This window comes from Lepidochelys kempii, chromosome 3, assembly GCF_965140285.1.
Source record: "Lepidochelys kempii isolate rLepKem1 chromosome 3, rLepKem1.hap1, whole genome shotgun sequence".
Classification (NCBI taxonomy): domain Eukaryota; kingdom Metazoa; phylum Chordata; order Testudines; family Cheloniidae; genus Lepidochelys; species Lepidochelys kempii.
In genome coordinates, this window is record NC_136382.1 from 155,670,665 (window position 1) to 155,691,357 (window position 20,693).

A 20,693-nucleotide genomic window follows, 5' to 3' on the forward strand; every position below is an offset into this window, starting at 1 on the left:
ATATCAAACTAGCAGGTTACAGACAACTAAGTCAAAGAGCCACAGGAGAAAGTTTAACTAACAAACCTTAGCTTGTATTTAAAAGGTGTCAAGAATTTTTTCCCTTACTTTCTACCTTCTAAAAGATTAATAACTTTAATTGCTGTCTTTCTGTTTTGTAGGCATTGTACTCTCGCCATTCTCTAAAAATGGAGCTGCAATTATTTTTTTTTAAGCTTTGAATTTACATATTACTTGGTGAGCTTTTCATGCAGTAAGGTAATGGGGAGGGAAGTAAGCCAAAGCCAATAGTAATACAATTAAGAAAATAGAGTAAATGCAATCATAGAGCAAGCACTAGATTAGAAAGTTAGACTTCATAATTGAGTTTGTGTGGGGTTGGCCTTGAATGTGATGAACTTCTCCCATCTGGTGAATTAAGATTTTTGTTTTGATCACTAAAATCTTGATTATTGCATACCTGTCTCCAGTTTAGTTTTAGAAACTGTCAAACACTAGACTGCAGAATTGGGAGTGGCACATCATTGCTTTTACGCTAAAAGGCTGTGGTGTGTATGTGTAAGGGCCAGGGTCCATTTGCAGTATAACTGCATTAGCTTGACTCCAAAGTTGGAGATATAGTTATAAAAATGTTTTGATGCAGATGTATTCTAACAAGTTAAGTGGACTTGGGGCATGGGTGAGAATTTTTGATGCATTTACTAGCCAGTAATCCTAGAAAAGAAATGGTCAAAATCAGTCTTCAACACTTTGCCTGATGTCTCCAGAATTTGTATCCCCTTGCACTAAAATGGTAGCACCCATCAGAAGTCCCACAGATAACATTCTTGTTGAACTATAGAACCCACCCCCCCTTTTTTTTAAACCCCCCCAAAAAAATACTCCTTCCCTTTAAGAATTTCTTCTTTTTTGAAAACTAAAATGCCAAAACAGATCCCCCACTCCTCAGCATGTTGGCATAGAATCACAAAGAGTACTCCTTTCCATAGGATAAGAATACTTAGTGTACTCATGCTGTCTAACACATGTATGTTGCTGAGGTTGGGGTTAAAATTGTTGTTGTGTAATTGTGAAGAATTTATGTTTTGACTGTCCATGTTGGTGTACAGGATTTGTATAAGGACAAAGTCAGTCAAAGTGGTTAATATGGTGTGGAGGGGTTGTGGTATGTTAAAGGATATCTAGCTGGACATTTCTCTGCTTTTATGGGTTTGCTTGGGTGTGTGATTCCTTAAGCATCCTAAATTGGCTTTAAATGATTGTTCTTTGTAGGAATAAATGAGTTCTGACAGACAGATCCATTTTCTTAAAATTACAGACTTAAATTCTACTCATAAAGAACATCTTGCATTCTTTCAGTAAAACAATCTTGCTCTGAATGCCTTCCTTTTCTTTTTGATTGTGAGTTTACTGTAGGCTTGGATTCCATCCCTACCTCTTCCACAAATCTATTTAAATCACCTTTGTCCAACAGTGGCCACTTGGTTTTTCAGTAAAATGGGGATAATGCTATCACCTCACAAATCTCTTGTAAAGATTGATGTTTAGAGTACTTGGATACTATATTGTGGTGGTTCATAAATAAAGCCATAAGAACATTAATCTGCATTCAGTGTAGGGTATGGATGGTGTGCAGTAAATAAGGCATAGGGTCACATGGTATATAAACAAATGCTGGTTGACAGTTGTCAGTCCTGTGCTCTGAATGAGCCAAGAATTTTGAGAGGTGAGGTGGAGGGAAGAGAAAGTGGTATGTGATCATGTAATTAAAGACTCTGTCATGCCTACATGAAAGAGGGCCAAGTTAAGGTTGCTCAAGTCACCATATTTCTGGCAATCCTAATTTTTAACTGCTTGACTTTGCAGCTTTGACCCTTTATTAAAAGTTACATTAATATAGGCCAAGGACACTTAGGATGACAATTGTACAATTTGTTAAAATAACATAAAAATACTGATGTTTGGAGGAGAAGCTGTCATGCAGTAGGGAAAAACTCATGTTCTCAAGTGTCAAGTCCTGAGTAGTGAGGTGTAAAGCCACTGTAGATGCTGAAACTAATCTAGTGTTGGTCTCCATCCCAAGCCTGATTTCCCAACACTGCACCACTTTATATTCTTCTAAAACTAGAGGATGCAAGCATAATATAATCCGTTTTAACCCTCCTCCCAGTGACCTTTGTTTACTGTAGTTTTTTGCTGTTTAATGCAGATGAATCTCCTTGGGGGCAGGGATCTATTCTTAGCTGTCTAAACACCATGCACATGCATAGCATTACATAAATAGTAATCTGAGTCCCTATCCTTACCTAGGAACTTCTGAAATATAATCAGTGCCTTGGTACTGCACTGGTCATTATGTATAAAATAACACCTTTTTCTGATTCAAAACCATGTTGAAAAATGTTTGCTTAATCCTAAAGCTTTGTATTACAGTACACCTGGGAAAATGGCAATGGTGGATTACTGTTGTGGATTACTTTCCTAGTGTAGTTGGAGGTTTCTTGTGTGTTTTTATTTCAATTTAGAAGGCCTCTTCAAGATTTATAGTATGTAGAGCAATTTTAGTTTCGTATGGCTCTTTGAGAATGATTACATAGTTAACTATTTTTTGAATAAGTTTGAAACTTGTGTTTAAGTATAACGAAGCTTATACTCTTGATTTGGTTGTTTTTGGGCACTTTTTGAGGTTAGCAAAAAAAAACAAAACCAAACATTAAAACTGGATCAAAGCTTTTGTGGTCATATCTGGAATTCTTGAATTTCCTTGAATCCTGTCAGCGTGATATTGAATTGAAATTGCACTAGTACAGGGGTTCTCAAACTGGGGGTCAGGATCCCTCAAGAGGTCACAAGGCTATTACATGGGGGGTTGTGAGCTGTCAGCCTCCACCCCAAAGCCCGCTTTGCCTCAAACATTTATAAAGGTGTTAAATATATAAAAACATTTTTAATTTATAAGGGGGGGGTCACACTCAGAGGTTTGCTGTGTGAAAGGGGTCACCAGTAAAAAAGTTTGAGAACCACTGCACTAGACACACAGTTCCATTTCCTAGTGAAAGATGAGGCTAGTGTCCCTGTCCTGATAGACTAAGGGTAGGCCTTCACTGCAGAGTTAACTGTGGTAATCAGTACGCTGGGGCTTACCCTGCATTGGCCTAACTTGGGTGTGAGTGGCAGCTTCCACAGTGGTGCTGTACTTGTGTGAGGTGCTAGGACTTCTGGGGTCCTATTCATGATTCTTAGTTCTGCAGTGAGCTGTGCCACTTTGATTCCCCCCCCCCCCCCCTCGGTGAATTGTGGGAGAGCTTGTCAGTCTTTCCAGGCACATGAAGGGAATTGTGGGATGGCATTGGAGTACTATCAGCAGGGCCATCCTTAGGCATACACAGAATACGCAGCTGTATAGGGCACCATGAAATTTGGGGCACCAAATTTCATGGTGCCCTACACAGCTGCGTATTCTGTGTATGCGGCAGCGCCAGCAACCATCCCCATTCCCCAGCTGACCCACCTATGTGTTCCTACGGGAGTGTGGGCCCAGGGACAACTCCCTCCGCCCCTGCCCCTCCTCTTCTCTCTCCCCCACCTCTTCTCTCCCTCCCCTGCCCATTTTCCACCCCTTCTCCTAAGCCCCCTCCCCCAGCGCTGGCCTGGCACTGGCAGCTGGGGTCATGGCTACCCACACACTCACTGGCGGTGGCGGGAAGCAGAGAAACCCAGCTCGCTCTGCTGGTTCCCCGCGCTCCACTCTGCTGGCTCCCCACTGTGTCGTTCTGCTTCCCACCGCTGGTGAGTGCGGCAGGAGGCGGACCTCTTCCCCCGAGCAACACTGCTGGGGCAGGGGGAGCGTAGCGGTCTGGGCTCGGGTCGTTCTGCTTCCTGCTGCTGGTTCCAGGATCCCCGCTAATCCTCTGGCCTCTGGGCCCCAAAGTGACCCCCCCACAGCTTCTGCCTCTGCGGCCCTGCAGGCCTGGAGCACAGCCCAGACCCCCTGCAGGGGAGGGAAGTGGGGAGAGAAGAGCAGGTGTTTGGGCTGCATAGGGCACCATAATAGTTAGGGCTGTCCTTACCAGTCAGCATTTGAGTGGTTTAGGCTATGCTCACAGTGTAAAAGAAGGTTACCAGCCTGAGTATAAGTAGTGCTCAAGCTTTAGCCTGTATTCCAGGATTGGCCAGCTACTTTGACTATACAGCACCACAGTCTTGGGTGAGGTTTTGTGTGTGGATGACTGTAGCAATTGTACTGTAGATACAGCCGGAGTTAACTCTGCAGTGAAGACCACTCTTGGATGTGTCATCTGCTTTAAATTCCACTGCTTATGAGGTGTTGATGCAATTGTGGTCCTGGGTAGATTGGTCTCTGAAAAAGTCTCATCCTTTATTCTCTGAGTCCTACTTCTTCCAAAGAAAGAACAGTGATAAGTCTGTCCGAGAGCCCTTGTGCAGAGTTTCAGTCTATCCTCTAGCACTAGAAGCTGCTTTGAAGTAAGGCTACAATTTTGTCATGGAAATTTTAGTAAATTTCACAGCAGGAGTGCCAGATAAAAAGATAAGTAATTGAAAGGTCACCAAATGATGTAGCTTCACAACATTAGCTTACACGAGATTGTAGTGGGAGTGCTGAAAGGTGAGGCCAGGGGAAGGCAGGCGGGCAGAGTTTTGGAGAACGAGCCTATCCCCCACCTGTCTTGCAGTGGCAGCTCCTGTCTTTTAAGGCTGGGTACAGATCACCATTCCAGGCGTTGACCCTGTACTTCAGGTTGCAGTGCCACTCAGTTTGGGGCCTAATCAAAAGTGTTTTACAGATGTCACCAGACTTTATTCAAATTCATGATTTCAGTGACAAAACTAGCCTAGGTAAGGAGATAAAAGGAGGAGTCTTCAGTGTGCTGAAGATGCTCAGCTCCGTCTCCCCCTCATGTCTGACTCTGCATCTATACAGTGAAACAGATAGTGCAGTGCCCATATGAGGTCTGTATGTTTGGAAGGTTGCCAGATGGTTGAAGCCCAATCCTGCTAAAAACTGTGTTAATATTGGTAGGCTCTGAGAAGCAACAAGAAATGGTGAGAGTCATGCTGGTACCCAGTTGGATGGATTAGTGTGTAATTTATAACTGTCTAAATGGGCCATCTTGATTATCACTACAAAAGTTTTTTTTTCTCTTGCTGATAATAGCTCATCTTAATTAATTAGCCTCTTACAGCTTTTATGGCAACTTCTGCCTTCTCTGTATCTATCGATCCATTCCATTTTATGCATCCGATGAAGTGCACTATAGCCCACGAAAGCTTATGCTCTAATAAATGTGTTAGTCTCTAAGGTGCCACAAGTACTCCTGTTCTTTTTGCGGATACAGACTAACGCGGGTGTTACTCTAAACCAACCATTTATAACAGATGTACAGTTTAGGGGTATTAGATCCAAGATTGCTGTTAGATGTTAAGGTAACATGGATGGCAGTACCCCTTTTCATCTGCATCTGGTAAGGCAAATGCAACCACTTTTTTGGGAGTGGACTTTGCTACCGATATCTGTGTCTTTGAGCTTGTGTGTAGGGAAGTCTTATACTGGTATAAGGTATGAATTCAAACTGTTATACCAGTATAACTCTCCATGTGGGGGGACAAAGTATGAGTGCCTTTTTCCCAGTTAGCTTTTATCACTGGTGGAAGGTAGTTTACTTCAACCTGCTAACTTGAGTTGAACCTACAAAGCTGCCTTATCTTCACTAGGATTTAATTTCAGTTAATTAACTAGTTTGCTAACTTAAGTTAAGAATGCATCTTTTTTTTTGTAGAGCCAATGCCTGAGTGATTTGGTACCAGATGACCTCAGATTACATCTATCCATGCTTGTATTGCCTCACTTGGTCTCAAACTAAAGTTTTTCTCAACTGTAAATCCATGGAGGCTGCTGGCAGCATATTCTTCATGAAAAACCCTGTGGTTCTGAAGTTTGCTTTTTCCCCTTTCCAGTCTTCAAGAAGCCCAGACCTTGTAAAACTGATAGGCATTGGTCTGCTGGGCAGGTAATTAATGAGTTAAGAAGTTTGACATTGTATCTGGTTTGATACTGTGAATTACATAAAAGCTTACTGTGTTTACATATTTAAAAAACTCCTTTTTGTGGATGTAATAAGTGCCCAAAGAAATGGGCAGTAGATGTGCTTAATCTACAGAGGAGCATATTTTTCTGGTTAGGATATAGTCTCATGTGTTTTTGCTACATATCTGCTCTTTCAGTGTTATCTGTAGGATCATCAGCATCATCAGTAGATGAAGCAGTATACATTGAAAATGAGATAAGAACATGCCAAAACTCTTTTTACTCCCAAACTAGAAAAGGAAGGGAAAATTAGACTTTAACATTCTTGACCAGGCAAATTAAATCAAGAGAAACAACAGTTTGTTGAAGGAAAGTGCAGTTCAAGCTGTATGCAGCCTATGACTCAAACTATAGTCATTGATCTCATTCTTGGACAAGAGCCTTGTAGGTAGAGCTTCAAAATTAATTCTTAATAGCTTTTCTATTTAAAGCCAACCATACTTTATTGAAGCTTTATAACTTTGTAAATTCTTCAGGACAGGAACTCTTTTTTTGCTGTGTTTATACAGTAATTCCTTAGTACAGGTCAATACTGGCCCATGACTTGGGGTCCTATGTGCTACCACATAATACAAACTACTAAAACTACTTGCAAACTGAGCAAGCAACACAAGTGCAAGGGCTGTTAACTGCGAGACCTTTACCATTATTCATCACTTCCTTTGGCGGGAATACTTGCAGAATGTGTGTTTACATAAAATGCTAAAGGCAAACATACCAAAGAATACTATTCAGCAAGCATTCTTAATATGTTCAGAACTGGAAGCCCATACACCCCTGTGGCTCGTGACCCACCTCTTGTGTTTCGCCTCTGGCCTTGTCGTTACTAGGAAAAGGTGGTGTTAGCACATAAACTAACAGATTGGGTCATGTGCTAAAACACTTATTCCTAGTGAATGCAAGATCTGAGTTGCCTGTTTATATTTTATTTCTAATCTTAGTATGGTTATGTGACTAAAAATTCTAACTAACAAGATGTGTGACATGTTGGCATTGTTCTTGTCGATTAGTATAACAGCTGTCGTGCGTCAATAGAACAAAGCAATTTCTAGCTTGTGTTTGGGCCATAGCATATTTAATCAGTTTATTCAGCAGTTTTTTTTGACCCAGGAGCCTATTGTTGTAAACTTAACAGTCCAGTTGTCCTACTCCCAGTCCTGAGGTCTGAACTATCAGCAGTATAATACTATGGTTACATCTACACAGCTCCAATACCCAACCACCCCCATGGCAGTGACACTCAGAACCTGGCTCAAGTGTCTGGGCCTTGCATTACAAGACTGAATAGCAGTGTAGACATTCCTGCTCGGGCTGGAGCCCGGCTCTGAAATCCACCAAGAGGAGTGAGGTTCTTAGAGCCTGGGCTCCAGGCCAAGTTGGAATGTCTACTCTGCTATTTTTAGCCTTGTAGCTGAGTCCATGTCAGCTGATCTGGGCTCTGAGATTTGTTTCCTAGGATTTCTTTCTGTTGTATAGACATACCTTTTGATGATTTTCAAAACAGCAGCCAAATAGGAAAAATCTGTTCTTTTTAACCAAGTATTATATACTTAAATATTGCAACTTAAAAATATGCGTATGTCTATTATAGGAACATAATAGAAAACAAGTGCAGTGAAAATTAGTGTTTTGGTGTTCACGGAAGCACTGGACTTCACTAAATGTACAACATAGGAATACTGTTCTCCCAACTATACTTCAGGAAATTTTTGAAATCAAACTAAAAACCTGTTTTGAAAAGAATGAATTCCTTTTGGTACGTACTTGAAGAATAACAGCCTTGGTTTAACACTGGCCTAACTAATCTTATAAGACTTGGTGAATTGGTATTCTTTAATAGCTTGCTTCTGTAGCTGTATTCTTATGTGTAAGTTTATATACATATAGCTCTGTGTAACATAAAGGGACAGTGAGTCATTCATGGCCTGCGGTCTTTAGGTGTGATCCTGTAAGGGAAGGGCTCTCAGCAAATCAGAAAATTAAGTCCCATTAAAGAATGCCAAGACTGTAGCTTCAGTGGGGCAAAGGTATGGTTTTTAGCTAAATGTTAGCTAAAGTGTAAAATGCTAGTGGAAACAAGGTACAGACTAGTTTTACCTTGATGAAACTAGTAGAAGTGAAAACTGATATTTGGAGTGTGTGTGTGTTGGGGGCAAGGGGTGTCTAGGATTCACCTCATCTAACTACATCAAAGTAAAACTACCAGTGTCTTGTTTCCACTAGCATTTTGCTATAAATTAACTTTTTTTTTTTAAAGCACCTTATTTTTTAGTGTAGACCATTCCTGAGGAGGGAACACTTGTGAAGGTTAATGTAGACTGTCTCCCAAACACTTATTTCTGGCTACTTTAACTTGGGAATCCATTAACTAGACAGTCATGCCTGACCTTATTACACAGAGGACCACACAAACCTCAGCATGACCTTGTTCGATCCAGACAGATTCTACATATTTTAATAAGATTTAAAGTTAACTATTGATATTTTATATTCATCTTGTTTCATATGTATTAGGTTATTTCTATATGCAGTATTATCTATACACGTGTAAACTAAAATGATATAACATGACGACAAAACTCTAATGAATCTGCCATTAGTGTATTGTGCTGAAGCAAGTCATGGGCCTTACAAAATGCTCTGACAGGCCGTAGGTTAGGCACCTCTGAAACGTAGACATATGCTAGTAAAACTGTTAGAGTAGAACCTCAGAGTTATGAACAACTCGGGAATGGAGGTTGTTCATAACTCTGAACAGAACATCATGGTGGTTCTTTCTAAAGTTTATAACCATTGAAATAATACAGCTTTGAAACTTTACTATGCAGAAGAAGAATGCTGCTTTTAACCATCGTAATTTAAATGAAACAATCACAGAAACAGGGCTTTGGAGGACTTTTGGCATTCAGGGTTTGGTTTGGTTTGTGTGGGGTGTTTTGTTTTTGTTTTTTGGGCCTATGGCTTCACTGCAAAGTGGGTGCATTCCAGCCCTAGTTTAAACTGGAGGTGGGCTCTAATCTATACCCTCATCTTAAAGCACCTCTGAACCTGGGGCAGAGGCTAACCCTGGGCAAACTTCAGTGAAGACATACCCTCAGAAAGCCGGTGTTGCTCTTCCACTATCCCTTCCAGCAAGTGATAGTCTTTTGTCACCTTCCTCCCTGAGCTGTTAGAGAAAGAGGCCTTCAACTTTGTCCCTTCCAGCCCCTTTGATTCCACTTAAAAATAACCCCATCAGTATTGACCACCAGATATTAAGGGGCTTTCAGCCCCTATCTTTGTATTCCATATTCTTCATCAACTATAGGAATATCCTTTAGCCTTGTTTGCATCCACTTTTGATCTACCATTGAGTACTCTCTTACCCTACCTTACTAGAACAGCTATCAGTTTCCTCTGGTTTCTGGATCCTGCCCTTGAAGATAGGGTGAAATATTCCTTGTTCTAAACTACATATGGAACGCTCTGTAACCTGTCTGGTTAGTTGGTTGAACTTGCGAGGCCATAATGTCTTGATATTTTTCTGGCTAATGTGATAACTCTTTATTGGGCATGTGATCAATCCCAAAATGTATGGAATGTTCTAGGCATCAGTAGATAGAACCCTATTGATTTCTGGGGAAATCAAAACCCCAAAAGAGGGGAAGTAGGGGACATGAGTGCCTTTTCTCTGTTTAGTAAAGCCACAGCTTCAAGCTCCCTGCAATTGTCTGCAGATCAAAGAACTGGCTGATAGAACTCCTTATTGCCTTCTGCTATCTCACCTCTGCCCATTCTCCCAAGAGCTGACTATATGGGGAAGGGGCAATGGTGCTGCACACCCAATTGCTGGCATGGGTATTGAAAATTGGGGGGGCGTGTTGGTGGGCACAACACATGGTGAGGGGAGAATGGGGTTCACAGTAGTTCTCAGGCATCAGGGAGAGAACATGGGAGTTGCAGGGACTTGTGCGATAGAGAGAAATGGGAGGATGGCACTCCAAGGAGGATGGTGGGATGCAAGGAGCCCTGATGTGTACAGGAAAGAAGTTAAGTGTTAGACTTCTCCCCAGTAGATATTATTTCATAATAGCAGGAAATAAGCCAGCTCTTCAATAGGAAGTGGAGACTAGTCAGACATGTTTGTGTGATACACTTACTTTTTTTTTTTTTTAAAGGTGAGTCTTGGCCTCTTTATAGAAGTTCCTCCAATTAATCTTTCTAATGTTGCTTTAACACAAACCATGCTAGAACATAATTTGTTTCAGATAAAGGTTAAAATGAAAACTAAATTGTTAAAGTTCTCGATACAGTAAGGATGTGTGTACTCTAAATACTCATGTCCCCCCCACCACAATAGTCTAAACATATAATACATTTTATTCCTGTAATACACTGTAGTGATGAAAGTAGTATAAATGTGTGGATAAAAGGCCAGTCATATGGCAGCTAGGCGTCCACTGTGCAATCCTCCTAAACAAAAGTATGTTTTGGTGATATTTACATGCAAAAATTTTGTTTCAGTGCGAGGATGTCGTCCTGGCAAGATCGTGCAGATGACAGAAGCAGAAGTTCGGGGCTTGTGCATAAAATCGCGAGAAATCTTTCTTAGCCAGCCTATTCTCCTGGAACTGGAGGCACCCCTGAAAATTTGTGGTATGTAAATTAGGTATATCTTGTCTTATATCTCTAGTTGTATACTTCAAAATTGGCATTTTATTGGGGATGGTGGAAACATAATAAATTGAAGATGGTTTTGTGGTGGTTTTGCATCTTTGTCTGAGTGACATGCCAAATGGCCTTGGGTAATATGGATTGCAAAAACGGCGGTCTTCACTAGCTAGATAAGAAATTACGTTGATTGAATACTGAAGAGCTTATTGACAGTTGGTAGAGCATTTACTCTGAAAGACTGTCAGCATTTAGGGTGGAGTGTGGTTAAATCTAACCGTCTGTAGTGAAAATTGTGTGGCTCCACACCTAGAGGAGGAGAGCCACTAGGCTGGGGTGTTGATCTAATTTCAAGTGTATTTCTGTAAATTGTGAGTCACATTAAAACACAGAATAAACACTTATATCATAATACTAGAACATGTTCGTTTCAAAATATATGCAAAATGCAAAGTCTTTTAACCAACATTCATTGCCACATTTAATTAATTCAGTTGTATTCTCAGAATGGATTCCCATTCACTTCAAGCAATTTAAATGAAATTTTAAAATTCCCTGTCTTATGTAATTACACTGGATGTGTGTTTTTAAACCAGTTTGATTTTGTTCTACGTAATGAACTCTTCAAGCTTTGTAGAAGACTTTGGCAGGTCCTTTCAGATAAATATTGGTAAACCTAGAATCCATGTAATTCCTTATTTAACTCTTTATAAAATTAATGCTGGATATTTTCAAAAACAATACTTCAGTAATTATTTTTTTAAATGGGAGTCTTGCAGTAATTGTTGTACAAGCACAATATCGTTCCCAATGCTGGTTAGTAAACACTCCACAGTTTTTGTCAGCCTTTTACATAGGGCGGAAGCATTGCATGTAATGAAAAGGCAGCATCATAGTATTGTTCAAATCCTGAATTTCTTGAATTAGGTATTCAATACTGAAGTGTCATGGTTCAAATTTGCTCATGTGTGTGCCCAAAGACTTTCATGGGCCATCCCATCCCTTAGATTAGACCAGTCATGCAGAAACCATCAACTTTCGTAATTTGTGCTATATGATTACAGGGGTTTTTCTAATTACCAATATCCTAATATTAATGGCAAACTCATCTTAAATGGCTAGGTTTTTTTTCCAAAGCATGTCCTGTTATACGGATCTTAAAACTGAAGCTTAATCTAGTTTTGCTGTTAACCCTCTGTACTTCACTTGGTATGAACAATAAACTGAGTTAAAAAAAAAGCCAATGTGAAACTAATGAAATTATGTACGGGAATATTTTAAATCCAAACTGATTTTAATTGAAACAGAAGACACATTATACTAGGCAAATCTGCACCCATGCCCCTTTAAACTAAATTTTGGATCTGATTTTTCAGAGGATGTTCTATGTAGAAAATGATGAGGCAACAAATCTGAAGCTAAACTTTAGTAGTAACTTGCAGGAGAACATGAAATAAGCATTAGGATGTTTCTGATGTTTAGGGAGCTTGAGCCCTATGTATGGGGACTAAGAAAAGCTCTTGTCCAGGTAGAAATAATTTTTAAACTAGTCTTAAATAAAACAATGTGCAGCTACACTAATGATCTGGCCTAGTAATTTAATTTTATCTCAAGACAAATCAAAGGAGCTGCTATGGGATGAGATTTTATACTGTCAAATCAGATTAAAATGTAGAGCTAAATTAACTCATACGTTTGGGATTTATGTGGGTTACATAAGCCAATACCTTTCATATAACACACTTTCATTTTATGCCAGTTTTCTCTTTAAAAACAATGTAGTTCTTGTTCTGGCAGGCTTCAGATTTGACTTGCAGTTTAGCTCAAAACTTGTATCTATCAAGCATCTTGAACAGATTACTAAATGTGGAGTCATGGCCTACTTACAAAATGGTTTCTGCAAAATATTGTCCAGTTATCCTCTTTCAACACTTGACTGTGGGTCTAATCAGTGATGAGCTGCCAACAGCTGAAGAACCGGTTCCTTCAGTCACTCTGGGTCTTCAGTGGCACTGAAGGACATGCTGCCGAAGACCCAGAGCGAGTGAAGGACCCGCTGCTGAAGTGTCGCCGAAGACCCAGAGCGCCGCCGGGGGAGTAAAAATTAAAAAGGGATTCTCAGGGGAGCCTCGCCAGCCGAGAGCTCAGGTGGGCTGGACAGGATGGTCCCGTGGGCCGGAATTTGCCCACACCTTTAACAACCGGTTCTAAACCGGCTTCAAAATTTAACAACCGGTTCACACAAACCAGTGCCAACCGGCTCCAGCTCACCACTGGGTCTAATTCCAAACAAAATATAATGAAACGTTACCCAAATATTTTATTGATTATCCATGTAATATGCTTAGTTGGTGGCTGACAGTTAAGTTCCATATCCTTAGTTACGTTGTTAAATTAGGCTTATTGAAAGTATGGATAGAATATGTATACCCATTCACCTAATACTACTCTGCCCTAAATATTGGTCTGAAGGAGCGTTCTGCTCCAGTTTATGCCCTAGTGGCCTACAAACGTTGTCATCTTTGCAGCATCTTTGTGATCTTTGTCAGATGCTAGTTCTAGTTCAATATGCATCTAGGTATTTGTCTACAAGGTACCAGGCTGTAAAGGAAAACTTAAACAAACAAAATCCCTCTCTTCTTCTGTGACCATTGCCTTGTATATCTAAGGGAAAGACTAACTGTATCAGTATGCACTGTAAGAATTTGCTTACTTTGGCTTAACCATCTTTCTCTTTAAAGGAATCAGTAACTAAACTAGACACAAAGTCAAATAATAGAGTTTGTCTAGTATTATGACAGATCCAGGATAGCAAGTGTCCTCAAACACCAAATTGGCTTCTGGGCCCCTCTTCATACAAGCTACGTAACTTTCTCTGGAATAAGCAGCATAAATGTTTAACCTAGTGAATTGTGTACAGCAATAGCTTTAACTCCATACGCTAGTTGTTTTAAACCAGTGGTCCACGGACTCCGCAGGGTCCACAGACTAAGATTTCCTCCATTTGAATTTTTTTAGGAGTTTTTTTTGAATTTTTGAATTTGTGTCCGCAAATGAAAAAAGGTTGAAAACCACTGCCATACACCAAGCTAATAAGCTTGTATTCTATTACATTTTTTTTCTTCAGTGGACCAGGGACATGGCATGAAATAAATATAAATGACTATCTTTCTTATAGTGCTTCTTGAACATTTTAAGAGGAATAGCCAGACTGGAACTCATTTGAGGTCCATCTAGCCTGTCTGACAATGACCAGTACCAGATTCTACATTTCACAAAGATCTCTGAAGGTGTGGGATAATCTGCCTTCTGCATTAGGTCTCATCCTTATCTGTTGTTGTTAGAGACTGGCTTAAACCCTGAAGCATAAGGTTTAATGTCCCTTTAAAGAAAAATTATAATTCTAGGACAACGTTCCCTTTTTTAAATATCCATGTGCAGAATGAATTTTATTATGTGCATCACTGTGGAGGTGATGTGTGGTGGGGGTAGGTCAGAGGGGTTTGGAGTGTAGGAGGGGGCTCGGGGCTAGGGGAACAGGGATGAGGGTTTTGGGGTGCAGGAGGTGGCTCTTGGGTGTGTGGGGGTGGACCCAAGGGGTTTGGAGTATGAGAGGCAGCTCAGGGTGGGGATGCAGGTTCTGGGGTGGAGCCAGATATGAGGGGTTCAGGGTACAGGAGAGAGCTCTGGGCAGGGGTAGAGAGTTTGGATCGGGAGGGGGTGGGTGGGGTGTGGGAGGGAGTTTGGGTGTAGGAGGGGGCTCAGGGCTGGGATAGGGCATTGGGGTGCAGTCTCTGGTGGGGATAAGGGGTTTGGGGTGCAGGCTGCCCTAGGTTGTGGCGGGAAGAGAGGACTCCCCCCAGCTCTCACTGCAGCAGTGAGATATCCCATCATGATTCCCATACCTATCTGATCATGTTGTGGATCACTCCATAAAATATTATATTCTCTACCTCTTACATTATCCACCTTCTCTGTTGCAATTAGTGTTCTGATGCATGAAAAAGGAAGATTCTAAAGAGATGGGTGTGGTTCTGAAGTCCTGTTAGCTTCTGCACTTTTTGGGGGGAGGGATAGCTCAGTGGTTTGAGCATTGGCCTGCTAAACCCAGGGTTGTGAGTTCAATCCTTGAGGGGGCCATTTAGGAATCGGGGGCAAAAATTGGGGATTGGTCCTGCTTTGAGCAGGGGGTTGGACTAGATGACCTCCTGAGGTCCCTTCCAACCCTGATATTCTATGATTCTATAACTTAAAACAGAGAAGGCAAAAAGACATGGACCTAAGCATGTAGAGTATGGAGAGGAGCTTGGGCTTGTTTGTTCAAAAAGCCTCTGGAAACTGAGACTGGATTGCAGTTAGCAAGAAGCATCTTCGCTTGACCTCTGTAGGAGGTACTTCACCATTTTGCCAGCAGTCAAACTAGATCACATCGAAGTGTTCTACAAATCAGTTAAAACATAAATGGATCAAGAAGTATAAACTTACACTCTTTAAATCAGTCCGTAGTATGCTTATGTGATGAATGCTGCAAATAGCAAGGGTACATAGCTATTTTAACAGTAGGTCTCAAAGGACTCAAAACAGCAAAAATTAAGATGTTTGTACACTAATGCAAGGAGCCTAGGTAACAAAATGGAGGAACTAGAGTTACTGGTGCAGGAAGTGAAACCAGATATTATAGGTATAACAGAGACCTGGTGGAATAGTAGTCATGACTGGGCTACAGGTATTGAAGGGTATGTGCTGTTTAGGAAAGACTGAAATAAAGGTAAAGGTGGTGGAGTAGCACTGTATATCAATGATGAGATAGAATGTAAAGAAATAAGAAGCAATGAAATGGATATGACTGAGTCTGTCTGGGCAACAATTAAATTGGGGAAGAAAACTATTAGAGCCTCCCCTGGGATAGTGCTTGGGGTGTGCTATAGACTGCCGGGATCTAATCTGGATATGGATAGAGCCCTTTTTAATGTTTTTAATAAAGTAAATACTAATGGAAACTGTGTGATCATGGGAGACTTTAACTTCCCAGATATAGACTGGAGGACGAGTGCTAGTAATAATAATAGGGCTCAGATTTTCCTAGATGCGATAGCTGATGGATTCCTTCAGCAAGTAGTTGCTGAACCGACTAGAGGGGATGCCATTTTAGATTTGGTCTTGGTGAGTAATGAGGACCTCATAGAGGAAATGGTTGTAGGGGATAATCTTGGCTCAAGTGATCATGAGCTAATTCAGTTCAAATTGAATGGAAGGATTAACAAAAATAAATCTGCAACTAGGGTTTTTGATTTCAAAAGGGCTGACTTTCAAAAATTAAGGAAATTAGTTAGGGAAGTGGATTGGACTGAAGAATTTATGGGTTTAAAGGTAGAGGAGGCCTGGGATTATTTTAAATTAAAGCTGCAGAAGCTATCGGAAGCCTGCATCCCAAGAAAGGGGAAAAAATTCATAGGCAGGAGTTGTAGACCAAGCTGGATGAGCAAGCATCTTAGAGAGGTAATTAAGAAAAAGCAGAAAGCATATAGGGAGTGGAAGAAGGGAGGGATCAGTAAGGAAAGCTACCTTATTGAGGTCAGAATATGTAGGGATAAAGTGAGACAGGCTAAAAGTCAAGTAGAGTTGGACCTTGCAAAGGGAATTAAAACCAATAGTAAAAGGTTCTATAGTCATATAAATAGGAAGAAAACAAAGAAAGAAGTGGGACCGCTAAAAACTGAGGATGGAGTGGAGGTCAAGGATAATCTAGGCATGGCCCAATATCTAAACAAATACTTTGCCTCAGTCTTTAATAAGACTAAAGAGGATCTTAGGGATAATGGTAGCATGATAAATGGGAATGAGGATATGGAGGTAGACATCACCATATCTGAGGTAGAAGCGAAACTCAAACAGCTTAATGGGACTAAATCGGGGGGCCCAGATAATCTTCATCCAAGAATATTAAAAGAATTGGCACAAGAAATTGCAAGCCCATTAGCAAGAATTTTTAATGAATCTGTAAACTCAGGGGTTGTACCGTATGATTGGAGAATTGCTAACATAGTTCCTATTTTTAAGAAAGGGGAAAAAAAGTGATCCAAGTAATTATAGGCCTGTTAGTTTGACATCTGTAGTATGCAAGGTCTTGGAAAAAATTTTGAAGGAGAAAGTAGTTAAGGACATTGAAGTCAATGGTAAATGGGACAAAATACAACATGGTTTTACAAAAGGTAGATCGTGCCAAACCAACCTGATCTCCTTCTTTGAGAGAGTAACAGATTTTTTAGATAAAGGAAACGCAGTGGATCTAATTTACTTAGATTTTAGTAAGGCGTTTGATACTGTGCCACATGGGGAATTATTAAATTGGATAAGCTGGGCATCAATAGGAAAATTGAAAGGTGGATAGGGAATTGGTTAAAGGGGAGACTACAACGGGTCCTACTGAAAGGTGAACTGTCAAGTTGGAGGGAGGTTACCAGTGGAGTTCCTCAAGGATCAGTTTTGGGACCAATCTTATTTAATCTTTTTATTACTGACCTGGGCACAAAAAGTGGGAGTGTGCTAATAAAGTCTGCAGATGATACAAAGCTGGGAGGTATTGCTAATTTAGAGAAGGACAGGGATACCCTACAGGAGGATCTGGATGACCTTGTAAACTGGAGTAATAGGAATAGGATGAAATTTAATAGTGAGAAGTGTAAGGTCATGCATTTAGGGATTAATAACAAGAATTTTAGTTATAAGCTAGGGACGCATCAACTAGAAGTAACGGAGGAGGAAAAGGACCTTGGAGTATTGGTTGATCATAGGATGACTATGAGCTGCCAATGTGATATGGCTGTGAAAAAAGCTAATGTCGTCTTGGGATGCATCAGGAGAGGTATTTCCAGTAGGGATAAGGAGGTTTTAGTACCATTATATAAGGCACTGGTGAGACCTCACCTGGAATACTGTGTGCAGTTCTGGTCTCCCATGTTTAAGAAGGATGAATTCAAACTGGAACAGGTACAGAGAAGGGCTACTAGGATGATCTGAGGAATGGAAAACTTGTCTTATGAAAGGAGACTCAAGGAGCTTGGCTTGTTTAGCCTAACTAAAAGAAGGTTGAGGGGAGATATGATTGCTCTCTATAAATATATCAGAGGGATAAATACCAGAGAGGGAGAGGAATTATTTAAACTCAGTACCAATGTGGACACAAGAACAAATGGATATAAACTGGCCACTAGGAAATTTAGATTAGAAATTAGACGAAGGTTTCTAACCATCAGAGGAGTGAAGTTTTGGAATAGCCTTCCGAGGGAAGTAGTGGGGGCAAAAGATCTATCTTGCTTTAAGATTAAACTCGATAAGTTTATGGAGGAGATGGTATGATGGGATAACATGGTTTTGGTAATTAAATATTCATGGTAAATAGGCCCAATGGCCTGTGATGGGTTTTTAGATGGGGTAAGATCCAAGTTACCCGGGAAAGAATTTTCTGTAGTATCTGGCTGATGAATCTTGCCCATATGCTCAGGGTTTAGCTGATCGCCATATTTGGGGTCGGGAAGGAATTTTCCTCCAGGGCAGATTGGAAGGCCCTGGAGGTTTTTCGCCTTCCTCTGTAGCATGGGGCACGGGTCACTTGCTGGAGGATTCTCTGCTCCTTGAGGTCTTCAAACTACAATTTGAGGACTTAAATAGCACAGATATAGGTGTGAGGTCTTTTTTAGGAGTGGTGGGTGAAATTCTGTGGCCTGCATTGTGCAGGAGGTCAGACTAGATGATCATAATGGTCCCTTCTGACCTAAATATCTATGAATCTATGACTTTACAATGGGAGTATCATATTCCCATTTTACAGATGGGGAAACTGAAGCATAGCAAGATGAAGAGACTTACCCAAGGTCACCCAGTAGACCAGTGGCAAAGCCAGGAATAGAACCACAGTCCAGTGATCTATCTTGTAAGCCTCACTGCCTTCCTATACACAAGTAATTTTAGAGAATTCTTTAGTGTTTAAGTTTCTATTCTTCTTCCATCACACCCATCTACACAGTTATAGTTAGCCAGCCTCTGTGTGATATAGTATTCTGTGCCAACTAGTAACCATAGAACTGTTGCACCATGCAGCCTGCCTATTTTTTTTTTGGAAGTGGCCCGTTGTGGAATATATGGTAAGTGGTACGTGAATCTGGCTGAATAATTTGTCAAATAATACTTATTGTAGCAGTTTTTAATTAACTACTTGCAAGTTTGCTGGATATCTTTTGTATAGGATATGATTTTCAAGAGTTCTGCACCATGTGGTATAGCAAATTACACGCGCGCACACAATTCCATGAAGGAAGGCACTTAGCCAAGCTACCTTGTCCAATGACATTGTATAATAGCTGTAATATTGCCGGGGTGACCAGCAGGTCAACTGTTATGACTTTGTAGGGTATAAAACAAATTTAGAATAGCTTAATGCAGCACCTGCCTCTATTGATTTGTCCAGTTTCTTTACTGATTGCTTTTGGGAGGAGAGCAGAGTGTGTGGTAGTTGGCATACAAACCTACAAGTTGCTTTGCTTTTTAAAAATAGTTAGACTTGCCACCTTCTACTGTGTATTAGTTGCATCAAGCCAGCTTTCTTCTGAATTTAAGTTTTTAAATTTGTACAAATAAACTGGAATTTCCCATCTTTTCTGGGGACTACTTAGGTAAATTGAAAGGAAGATTCGGTACCCTTCAGAATGTTTCCAGAACTGACGCTGCAATTCTCTGTAAATCTTGTGGGCAATTTCCATAGATTGAGTGCTTCCATTTTGGCTTTCTTTATCCTTTCTCAACAGACCATCTGAAAGATCTTGCCAGAATATCAGTCCGTCAACTGCCTCTCAATTCTTAACTGACCCTCTAAAATGAGTACTAATTCAATGTCTTGGTTTCAGTAAGATATTTATAATATTGTACTAATCTTTATTTCTTTAAATTTACCTTACTCAGGTGACATTCATGGGCAATATACAGATTTACTTCGATTGTTTGAGTATGGAGGATTCCCACCAGAAGCCAACTATCTTTTCCTGGGAGATTACGTAGACAGAGGCAAGCAGTCTCTGGAAACCATCTGCTTATTACTGGCATACAAAATCAAGTATCCAGAAAACTTCTTTCTCCTAAGAGGAAACCATGAGTGTGCTAGCATTAATCGTATCTATGGATTCTATGATGAATGTAAGAAAACCTTCTAGTTCTCAAAAGTTGCTTCTATTTAACAATATATTGTAGGAGTAGAAAGTAGATTATTTTTAACCAAATAATGTCTGTTTTTCCTTGCAAGAATTTATCAAAGCAGTCTGTAGGAAAAGCTTTCCATAAATTATTTTGAAACATACCTTATGTCTCTTAATACTTAGTTTTACATGTGTGTTTTTACTTGAAGTAAACTTACTGTGAAATGCCTTAACAGGTGATCATCTTCACAGGTTTTGTGAAACTTGAATAGTTCAGCTTTCAGACTTTACCTACATCTTTGTGCAGGGTATAATACACATTGTAGGTTGGCTGTATAATTCCTTTCCTAATAGACTATTCTGTTCCTGCAGGCAAACGGCGATTTAATATTAAACTTTGGAAGACATTCACAGACTGCTTTAACTGTCTGCCTATTGCAGCCATTGTGGATGAGAAGATCTTCTGCTGTCATGGAGGTAAGATAATTACTTCAATCTGACGGTGAATGTAGTTATATTTTTCCTATCCATTGCATAATTAGCATAAATTTCCAGCCCAGGATCAGACTAAAACATTGTCCTATGTTTCATACAATAGCAATTAAATTATTATTGAGAGTAACTTTAATGGCACCATTAAGATAACTGTGGCTTATTCCTGTTCGGATCTTATCATCCTCACTCTCTGTTCTCCCTTATTGTTGTGCTCAGGAACAGGATCTTTGCATTTATCTTCCAATATGCCTAAG

The 20,693-nt window shown here is 40.3% G+C and overlaps 1 protein-coding gene across 2 annotated transcripts in view; it reads left to right on the forward strand.

The window, feature by feature from the left end:
• Positions 1–20,693, forward strand: part of PPP1CB (protein phosphatase 1 catalytic subunit beta) — a 60,717-nt gene that overhangs the window by 11,849 nt on the left and 28,175 nt on the right. The window contains exons 2-5 of one of the 2 annotated variants that reach the window (XM_073338619.1): positions 5,799–6,029; positions 10,610–10,741; positions 19,715–19,945; positions 20,317–20,421. In XM_073338619.1, the coding sequence (XP_073194720.1) occupies positions 10,642–10,741; positions 19,715–19,945; positions 20,317–20,421 (436 nt within the window). In that variant the 5' untranslated portion in view covers positions 5,799–6,029; positions 10,610–10,641. The remainder of the gene's footprint in view (positions 1–5,798; positions 6,030–10,609; positions 10,742–19,714; positions 19,946–20,316; positions 20,422–20,693) is intronic. The other variant, XM_073338617.1, reaches the window with a different exon arrangement.